Below are 11,021 nucleotides of genomic sequence, written 5' to 3'. Positions count from 1 at the left end.
AACAGAGGAAGCCAATGGCAAGGGCATGGGCCGTTAAGCTTAAGGTCAAGATGGTCCTTCCTCAGAGGCCAACTGTTTGTACTTACATACTAAAACTGAACTAATATTAATGAATACACTATGTGTACATACAGTGCTCTTGTGTATTAGCAAGTGTGCGTGTGGGTGGGAGACCTAAATTAAAAGGCTTAAATAAATTGCTAATAGTCTAATGTTAGATGTGGAAAATCCAACTAGACATTTGAAATCTAACATTTATTGTTAAAATAATTATATGAACTTAATTAAACTAAACACTACTGTCACAACTAAATACAATAGAAAAAGTTTAGAGGAAACTTGGATAAATGGCCTGCTGCCACATCTTTTGCAACCTGCAACCCACCTCACCCCAGACCTCTCGTTGTGTTGTAAAGGAGGCGTGAACTTCTGGATCTGCGCACGCGTTATTCCAAACAGGAAGTAACCCTGACAGAAACCCAAACACAACCAGTGACAGTCGGCTACGGCGCACGCCTGTCTGTCTGCCGTTGCTAACTGCTACATTATTATTATTTCATCCACTTATTAATGAACAATGTCCAGGAAGGCAAAGGAGGAGTATCACCGGTTCTTTTCCGTCACCGATACACGCACCCACGAGAAAGGACATACGGAATATAAAGTTTTGGCGAGGGTCAGTCCAGTCTATTAACGTTTACCTAGCTACATCGTACTGCTAACATAAATGCATGATACCAATGATTATTTTTGCTACAGTAAGTTAACTTGCTGATCAGTAACGTCTTGTTGGTGTAAGTGTTACATTAAATACTGCAATCATGCAGCATGTCCTGATTTCTGTTGATGGTCAACTTAACCTTTCAAGCAGGTTCTCAGATTTATGACCCTGGAACCTGATTCAACTCTTGTCACTTTCAGCTTGCATAATACATCTTTCTTTTATTTTTCATGCATTAACATGGTTAATACCTTACATTAGCCTGCTGCTAAAATTGTAAGTCGGTCTTAATAACGCATTGTTCCCTAGCATGATTCGGTGCACCTCGTGATGCCTCGAGTTTGCCTCCCCCTGCTCCTTTATTGTTTAGTTGGGGGGTGGGTAAGAAGTCCCCCACTCACTCTAACTCTTCACCATCTCTGTCCACAGTTTGTGTCAAAGAGAAGGCCTGAAGATGTGAAAGAGGTATGTTAAAAGCATGTTGTATTTGTTTCACAAACTGTCTGTAGTGTTTTGTACATTGATCCAAAATAATTCACGGCTATGACTTAAGGTTCAATATGTCAACTTGTGATGATTAGAAATTCAAGGCTGGTGTCAACAAGCTTTACCCAGGGGCAACTGGAGTACATTTCCTGTAGATAGACTACAGTACATAAAGGACTTTCACATCAGCCTATGTAGGTCAGAGAAGGATGTTCTGAATTATAAAAACTAAAGAATTTATATTATATTTATATTTTTGGAAAAGTGTGTAGGCTACAAGAAAAGTACACAGTTACGTTCGGCAGTTTGTTTCAGTTTTTCCTTCCAGACCTCTAAGTATACTGCCAAAACTTTTCATAAAATATGATATCAGTTATATTAGGCCTTTGAAAACCTTTTCTTTTCTTTAAATATAAGGTTATTATAGTTTTCCAATATTTTTGATAATATGTTTGTATTCAATGTAAATTTCCATTTAGTTTTAGTTAGTCTTCATTTCATGGACGTTCCCTTTCACAAAGCCAGGACTGTGTACGAACACCAGAGAGTTAATGAATGCAAATACTGAACAGACAGCTAGAGGACTGAGGTGCTATGCACACGAAGTCTAGGGCCTCCGAATCGGATTTAATTTTCACACCAATCGAATCTTTTAATTTCGTAAATACGGAGGCTGGCAACGAGAGATTTGCGTAAACACGGAGGCAGCAGATTGTGGTGAACCGACTGTAGTACATACCTCACGCCTGTGGGTGGCGCTTTAGCGCTTTATTTACACAACTGAAAAAACGTGAAAAACCTAGAAGAAGGTACTTCACAGCACGAGGATAAACACATTACACAAGACATTCAAGCTCCAATTAACAACATTACATTATGATAGTTAATATCAGTGGTCAGACTAAAGGATATGCGAAAATGAATTATTTTTTCTATTGATAATAAAGAGTTTGGAACAGTAACATGACATGTCTGTCATCCCATTTCCCATGATGCATTGCTCCGAGCATTTTACATACATTTATGAATAAAAAAGCAAATTAAATCGCTGGCCAATTTATATTTGTGGTCATGAAAGTTATGTTACGTCTGAATAAGAAGAATTAGATCAAGATAGGGGGCTAATCAAAAATCAGAAGACTAGGTTAATGTTAGTGAATTCGAGGCCCACCACGAGTGAGATTTTGAGGGAGAACAAGTTATATATATATATTGGTTGGAGTTGGCGAAAAGATCACGTGGGGCAGTGACGTCATCAGGTTGCGTGAAACCGTGCAGACGAACACCAGCCCCCGTACCGATTCAAATCTACTCACTTTCTACCCCGGACTGCGATCGTTGCGGAAACAAGGTGCGGATAGAGAGTGTTCGTATGTATGATAGGGCTATCTGTATTAGCTATCCGTATCAGATTGACAAACTAGGCTGTAAACGACCTCTGAGAGGAGCAGTTTGCCGAATTTGACAGAGGAACAGTGTATGGGATTAGATTTGCAGATGACACCATCAATACACATAAAAGGCAGAAACACGATTAAATATTTCACTATTTCATTTGCTTCAATATGACATGCATTATCACGGTCAACCCTACCAGTATAGTCGACAAAAACCCCCTAAACCTCATGTGTGAACTTACAGGTCGTTAAAAACATTGCATCACTCACACTCACATAGACTGTCTGTGTATTCCCGTTGATGGTTACTTTAAAAGTAAACTTTAAGATTGGGGGAATTTTCCCTTTTTTTTTAAAGCCACAGTTGCCGTTTCCTGTTTTTAACCATCCATTCGCTTATACCGCTTTCACTATAAAATTAGAAATAGTCCCATACAGGATTCACAGGTTTCCTCTGACTTATCTGACTTCTTCACTAAATAATAACTACTACTACTTTCATTTGTTAGCTAGTGTAGGTCTTAGTGTAGTTTTTTTCCCCCGGCAATCATTCATTTAGTTTTAGCTTTACATTTTCTTCGGGTTTTAATTTCAGGTTATGAAAGTGTTTTAAAACCATAACACTGATGAAGATGATGATGAATTGAAAATGACATAGCCTGTTGCGTTGATTGGCAGGTGGTGGTGTGGAGAAGGTACTCTGAACTGAAGAAGCTGCACGGGGAGCTGGCTTATACCCACAGGAACCTCTTCAGACGACAAGAGGAGTTTCCCCCCTTCCCCCGCGCACAGGTTTTTGGTATGCCCCACTGGCTGTCCCATATATGTGTAGTGTAAAATGGTACACCCTGCTGGAGGTCGCATTTATGTATAGTGTAGAATGTTGTAGTGAAGTTGTGTAGTTGTATGTACTGTTCCAAAAAAACAACACATAGGGCGTAATGCCACATTTAAACACGTAATGATGTATAGAAGGAAGGTAAGTCTGACCTGTTTTTAGAGAGAAGCTAGGGACACTACCTTGTTCTTGACGTTGTTTTTCTTGACAAAGTTGTTCAGCTGTTGGCACAAAAAATAACATATAACAAGCTGCTGTCAACCAGTTTTAGAGACCTGAGATGTTCCCCTCATTAGCTTCATTAGATTTTTTAGACTTCAAAGCTATTTGTGTGCACGTGGTTCAAATGAGTCATATGGTATAGGTTTGGCAGGTTTGGCACAGAGGAAATGTCATGGACTTTGATTCTTTTTACAGTATCTGATAGAGTGGTTAGAACTGTGCTTGCAAGAATGGCTGTAAAAACAATGGAAGACAATGGAGAGGATGAATAAAGAAAAGAGATTTAGTGACAAGATGATTATACAAACATCTGTGCTGCTTTAATCCATTCCCACTCTCTTTTTGATGTGATTATTGGAGATAATTGAATCTCCTAGATATTATTGGACATAATTGAATCTCGTTACACTTCCATTGAGAAGCAGTAAAAATAACTTGCATGCATGAATCATGATGTGTAAATAGAACTGACTTACCTTGCCCCCCTCTCTTTCTCTGTGCCTCTTCCTCTCTATGTCCCTCTCCCCCTCTCTCTCCCCTTCTCTGTCCCTCTCCCCTCCCTCTCCCCTTCTCTGTCCATCTCCCCTCCCTCTCTCCTTCTCTGTCCATCTCCCCTCCCTCTCTCAGGGCGGTTTGATGAAGCGGTGATTGAGGAGAGGAGGAAGGCTGCTGAGTCCGTGCTGCTTTTCACCACCAACATCCCAGCACTGTACAACAGCCCTCAGCTCAAAGAGTTTTTCAGGGTCAGCCTCTCTCTCTCGCTGTCTCTCGCTCTCTCTTTCTCTCAGCCTTCAGCCTTTCAATTCAGAGATCCCTTCTTGTTGAGACACACGGGCACACATCGACTCTAAATGCAACACCCTTCAGCTAAAACACTTTCTCATGGTGACGAAAACATACACACACTGCCACAGCCGAAAGATAACATATCTTTTTAGTGGCACAAGCACGAGGACATTTCTCATCTACTCCAATACACCTTTGCTATATACACTCACATTCTACTCTATCACAGTCACCAGGAAGCCATCAAGGAGGTTGAATTCATTATAGCAGAAATGCACACTACCTGTCCAACATACTGAATCCAGCCAGCCTCCATTACAGTGGGTACGGAAAGTATTCAGACCCCTTTACATTTTTCACTCTTTGTTTCATTACAGCCATTTGCTAAAATCGAAAAGGTTCATTTTTTTTTCCGCATTAATGTACACTCAGCAACCCATCTTGACAAAAAAAAACAGAAATGTAGACATTTTTGCAAATGTATTAAAAAAGAAAAACTGAAATATCACATGGTCATAATAAGTATTCAGACCCTTTGCTCAGTATTGAGTAGAAGCACCCTTTTGAGCTAGTACAGCCATGAGTCTTCTTGGGAATGATGCAACAAGTTTCTCACACCTGGATTTGGGGATCCTCTGCCATTCTTCCTTGCAGATCCTCTCCAGTTCTGTCCGGTTGGATGGTGAACGTTGGTGGACAGCCATTTTCAGGTCTCTCCAGAGATGCTCAATTGGGTTTAGGTCAGGGCTCTGGCTGGGCCAGTCAAGAATGGTCACAGACTTGTTCCGAAGCCACTCTTTTGTTATTTTAGCTGTGTGCTTCGGGTCATTGTCTTGTTGGAAGGTGAACCTTCGGCCTAGTCTGAGGTCCTGAGCACTCTGGTGGAGGTTTTCTTCCAGGATATCCATGTACTTGGCCGCATTCATCTTTCCTTCAATTGCAACCAGTCGTCCTGTCCCTGCAGCTGAAAAACAACCCCATAGCATGATGCTGCCACCACCATGTTTCACTGTTGGGATAGTATTGGGCAGGTGATGAGCAGTGCCTGGTTTTCTCCACACATACCGCTTAGAATTAACGCCAAAAAGTTCAATCTTGGTCTCATCAGACCAGAGAATCTTATTTCTCATAGTATGGGAGTCCTCCATGTGTTTTTTGGCAAACTCTATGCGGGCTTTCATATGTCTTGCACTGAGGAGAGGCTTCCGTCTGGCCACTCTGCCATAAAGCCCCGACTGGTGGAGGGCTGCAGTGATAGTTGACTTTGTGGAACTTTCTCCCATCTCCCTACTGCATCTCTGGAGCTCAGCCACAGTGATCTTTGGGTTCTTCTTTACCTCTCTCACCAAGGCTCTTCTCCCACGATTGCTCAGTTTGGCTGGCCGGCCAAGTCTAGGAAGAGTTCTGGTCATCCCATACTTCTTCCATTTAAGGATTATGGAGGCCACTGTGCTCTTAGGAACCTTGAGTGCTGCAGAAATTCTTTTGTAACCTTGGCCAGATCTGTGCCTTGCCACAATTCTGTCTCTGAGCTCCTCGGGCAGTTCCTTCGACCTCATGATTCTCATTTGTTCTGACATGCACTGTGAGCTGTAAGGTCTTATTAAGACAGGTGTGTGCCTTTCCTAATGAAGTCCAATCAGTTTAATTATACACAGCTGGACTCCAATGAAGGAGTAGAACCATCTCAAGGAGGATCAGAAGAAATGGACAGCATGTGAGTTAAATATGAGTGTCACAGCAAAGGGTCTGAATACTTATGACCATGTGATATTTCAGTTTTTCTTTTTTTTATAAATTTGCAAAAATGTCTACATTTCTGTTTTTCTTTCTGTCAAGATGGGTTGCTAAGTGTACATTAATGCGGAAAAAAATTGAACCTTTTTGATTTTAGCAAATGGCTGTAATGAAACAAAGAGTGAAAAATGTAAAGCGGTCTGAATACTTTCCGTACCCACTTGTAACTTTTCCATTTTCTGTCCATGGAAAGGAGTTTCAAACCAGTGCCATCGCTTCTACAACTCCTCCTTTCTCCCTCCCTTTCTCTCTCTCTCTCTCTGTGATCTGTCACTCAGGGTGGAGAGGTGACCAGGCCACTGGATCCCTCCTCCGTCTCCTCCTCCACTGTCCTCCCCGCGCCTCTCATCCCCCTGCCTGAGGGCTCCTCTGCACTGGAGGCCGAGGAGGAGCAGGGCAGGGAGGCGCCCATCCAGCCCCAGGAGCTGGACTCCGACCTGGGCTCCGGGATTGGCGAGCCCGAGGTCGGGGTGGAGGCGTACGGAGAAATAGAGAGCGGTTCGCTCCCAGCCTCCCCTGCTGGGGAAGTGATGGAAATGCGCACAGACAGTCTGGAGAACAACGGCTCGGAAGAACCACCACCTGCCAGAGGTAAGGCAAGAAACCTCCCCCTGTAACGAGACCCTTGACGGGCACTTACATCCAAAGCACAGGGAGAGCAGAGCTTTAGTTCTGATTAAGCCTGCACTCTCTAGAAATGTCACCAGTTCAGCCACAGAGTTCACTCATGCAAAATTGTTCACCTGCACTCAGTAATATAAATACAATTTGTATAATTAATATGATTCTAACCCGGTTATTTACTCAGAGGCCTCGCCCCCACCACCCGCCTTGACCACAGAGAAGCCGGGCGATTCTCAGGAAGAATTCGATTTGCTCTTCGACTCGTCAGGGGAGGGGCCTGTTGACAACGCCCCGCCCCCCCTCTCTGACACTGACCTGGCTATCTTTGATCCGTGTGCCAAAGAAGGTGCAATTCTTCCACTATTTCCTGTTGTCGCTTTAAGGGCTACACCAAGGTCATCATTACATCTCTCACATTACAATAGTGTTCAATACCTGCTCAAAACAACAACTCTTGACAATTGAATCATACAAATCAATAAACTCTCACAACAGTATGCAATTCCAATTATTAGCCAGTAGAGGGGGCATGTAGGTTATCTGATGTGTCCATGAACATATCCATATGATGTTGCCTTCTCATGGTGGGCATGATTAGATGAATAGCTTGTAGGAGGGTGCTGGTATTACGCACTGAGATTGCTCTCTTTCCATGACTGTCTGCCGTGTTTATCATCATGCCCAAGCTTTGATCTTACAGGAAGGGGAATGGGTGACAGAAACCTGGCAGCCATGTTTTAAACCTCTTTATGTTTTACAGAGAAGAGACACAGCAGTGTTTTTGTTCAAGGGGTATCTCTGATAAGAGCACTGACAAAGTGTCTCTTCTTCCTCACAGACCAACCCTACAGTTTGGTCGACAACTCCGAGCTTCTCTCCATACCTGTGGCCAATGAGAGCGGCGAAAAGGCCGGGGAGGCGGGATACCTGGCCCAGGCGGCCAATGAGCTGAAAGCTGCCCTGGAGAGGGAGAAGGAAGGGGACTTCAGCACGGCCATCCTGCAATACAGAACAGCGGTCGATATTCTGATCAAAGGTGTACACGGTGAGAGTGAGAGAAGAGAGAGGTTGAGAGAGAGAGAGGTTGATGGAGAGAGAGAGAGAGAGAGAGAGAGAGAGAGAGAGTGGGCGAACAGATGGCGTGGAATAGAAACGAGTGTGGAGGGCCTCTCAGGGGAACTCATTGTAGTGCCACTGCGCTGGTGGACAGATATGGACTTGTTATGTATTATTCTGTTGGGAAAAGAGAGTTTTTGTTTAGCTCCAATTTTAAATGTAATGACACAGGCACATACAAATAAGTCTGTTTCTTTACAAATGTACTCTTTTCTTCACCACCCCATGTCCATGCCTGACCATCCATCGTTCCCTACATGGGTCCAACTTCACTCTTGCCATCCATACCCTTCCATTACCCTTTGTCCGTTTTGTTCCCCCTTCAAAATGTAGCCTGTTCCTGGCCTAATATTGGGCTACTACTTACCTTGTCTGAAACATTATCACCATTATCTTTCTCTCTCTCTCTCTCTCTCTCTCTCTCCCCGACAGGAGACCCAGACCCCCAGCGCAGGGATTCTGTGAAGAGGAGAACGGCTCAGTACCTGCAGCATGCGGAGACGCTGCTCAACCTGCACTCCCCCACACACACTCCCACACACACTCAGGACCAGAACACATAGAGCTGCTCCTCTCCAGACCCCACTTACAACCGTGGCTCTCCAACACACACACACACACACACACACACACACACACACACACACACACACTTTCTCTTTCTCTGTCACACACACACACGCATGTCTAGATTTAAGCAAGAAGAGAAAAAACAAAACACTTTCCCACACACACACACACACACACACACACACACACACACACACACACACACGTAAAACAAGCTCACCCAACTTGGATATCTTTACACTCACAAGTCACTAAACACACTTCAGATTATCTGTGATACGTTCTGCTCCTCCACCAAAGTGCATACACCCACACCATGATTCTCACACCCATACACTCGTTGCCTCTCAAACACACCTACCAACACTCGCCTCATCTACTCCGTAACATAATATCACTATGCAGGCCCCATCAAGCGCAAGTGAGTATTCCTTGTGCACAAAGAAAGACTTGGAATGGACTGGAATCAGTACTTTAAAAACTGAAATAGTTTACTGGGACTTCCATACTCTGAAAATGCCTTACTAAGAGTGTCTTTCCAGCGTCTTAATTTATCTAAATCTTAATTTATATTCCTTCGTTAAATTCCTACACATTGTATATAATGGCATTGTAAATACGTTCTTGTCTCTGTGCTGTAAGGTATTTTGTAAATAAGAGAAGTAGACTGGAATTATCAGAGGCTTTGTACTGTGCTTGCTGTTACTTTAATCTACCACAAGGTGTCTCTGTGGAACAAGTGCCTGTTAGGCCAAATTAGTTCAGTTGTGATCAAGACATCAGAAATGGATGAATCCTCAGTGCCCTTCAAATCCACACTTAAGAGAGTACTTAGACACCTGAGCTATTATGCTGGCCCACAGAAAGTGGATAGATGGAAGGATGGATGGATGGAGTCTGTTGATAGGAGAGATAACAGACCATAGCCCGGGAGGGAAAAAAGCGAAAAGAGGTGATTAGAGGATAAGCATGGATGATCTCTTTATTGTCTGCAGATGGAGAAAAAAAATCCCCTCCCTTTTTTCCTCACCTCCCACTGTTTTTTTTTTGTGTGTTTGTTTTGTTTTTCATGTATGTGTGTGTGCTTACATGTTTGTGTGTGTATATGTGCATGAGAGAAATGGAAAGAGTGCAGCCAGAGGAAGATAAAAGAGTTTGGAAACTGAAAGGGTTGTGTCTGTGTGTGTGTGTGTGTGTGTGTGTGTGTGTGTGTGTGTGTGTGTGTGTGTGTGTGTGTGTGTGTGTGTGTGTGTGTGTGTGTGAGAGAGAGAGAGAGAGAGAGAGAGAGTGTGTGTGTGTGTGTGTGTGTGTGTGTGTATATGCGTGTGTGGTTTTGCTCTGTGGGCGTATGTGTGTATTTTTCGACCAGAGAGATGGAGAGTGAGAGAGAAAAAGGGAGGTGATGGTGGAGAGTGTTATGGTATTAGCATGCTGAGAGTGTCAGTGCTCAGTGTCCCTCTCTCACTCCCTCTCCATCCCTCGTTCCCCCACTCTCCTAACGCTGCCTCTCTTCGGTGTCCATGGCAATTATGCCATCAAAACACTCCAGTCAAAGAGGATAATTGCAACCTGAGTGTTGGAGAGAGAGTGAGAGACTGTGTGTGTGTGTGTGTGTGTGTGTGTGTGTGTGTGTGTGTGTGTGTGTGTGTGTGTGTGTGTGTGTGTGTGTGTGTGTGTGTGTGTGTGTGTGTGTGTGTGTGTGTGTGTGTGTGTGTGTGTGCGTGTGTGTGCGCGCGCATGCGAAGCGAGAGAAAGAGCACATCATTGTATGTATGATGCTGTTAAGGGTCTCTAGTCCTGGGCGACAGTCATTTTGGTCAGAGTTCAAAGAAGCTGTTTACCCTCGTGAGAGTGCTCCAGGATCCTCCCTGATAAACCTGCACGCCATACACCAACCTTACACTTTCTCACTCACTCACTATCTCTCTTTCTCTCTCTCTCTCTCGTTACTACCCTTTCTTTCACGTTTTCCCTCTGTCTGCTTCACACAGGTAATCTAATAAATTCCTTAAGTATTTATTTTTTAATCTTAAATGCATGAACACAAGACAGATGACATCCATCTAGCCATCCATTATAACTCACACCCAAATGGAAGCCTTTCAGCATCAAATACAAATATACAATATACATTTATTTAATGGATACACATACAGTACAGGCCCTATGGAGTATCGCAGGTGTAAGGGTTTATTATATGCATTTTAAACACATCTATACTATGGAAAAATGTAGCATTGTAGCAATGTTCAACCTAACAAAATACATAATAATACAAAATGATTAAGAGAAACAGGAGGCAACTGTATGCATGGTATATGCCACTTTCAAATATATATATATATAGGTTCCAAATTTCCATAAATATTTATTTGGAGATGCCATTATTTGTATGTCTTTTGTTAGCAAGCTTATATGTAACTGTATATATGTTTGAAAACATACACAGATCTGACTGCACAGA

General features: G+C 43.2%; 1 protein-coding gene across 1 annotated transcript; it reads left to right on the top strand.

The window, feature by feature from the left end:
* Positions 1-504: 504 nt before the first annotated feature.
* snx15 (sorting nexin 15) lies at positions 505-10,093 on the top strand. The gene is made up of 8 exons (XM_080838869.1): positions 505-676; positions 1,151-1,186; positions 3,283-3,403; positions 4,292-4,407; positions 6,526-6,838; positions 7,056-7,217; positions 7,710-7,916; positions 8,420-10,093. The coding sequence occupies exons 1-8, from the start codon at positions 578-580 to the stop codon at positions 8,548-8,550; spliced, it is 1,185 nt and encodes a 394-aa protein (XP_080694995.1). The 5' UTR covers positions 505-577; the 3' UTR covers positions 8,551-10,093.
* Positions 10,094-11,021: the final 928 nt, after the last annotated feature.

Source organism: Sprattus sprattus, assembly GCF_963457725.1.
Source record: "Sprattus sprattus genome assembly, chromosome: 5".
NCBI lineage: Eukaryota > Metazoa > Chordata > Actinopteri > Clupeiformes > Clupeidae > Sprattus > Sprattus sprattus.
Note: the sequence above shows the minus strand (reverse complement) of the source record. Positions and strands in the feature narration are given on the sequence as shown.

What these genes read in the sequence shown, in the direction of transcription:
- snx15 (XM_080838869.1), top strand. Translation starts at nt 578, where the DNA reads ATGTCCAGGAAGGCAAAGGAGGAGTATCACCGGTTCTTTTCCGTCACC. An exon ending in AATATAAAGTTTTGGCGAGG is followed by an intron (nt 677 to 1,150) that starts GTCAGTCCAGTC and finishes CTCTGTCCACAG; the next exon opens with TTTGTGTCAAAGAGAAGGCC. An exon ending in TGATCCGTGTGCCAAAGAAG is followed by an intron (nt 7,218 to 7,709) that starts GTGCAATTCTTC and finishes TCTTCCTCACAG; the next exon opens with ACCAACCCTACAGTTTGGTC.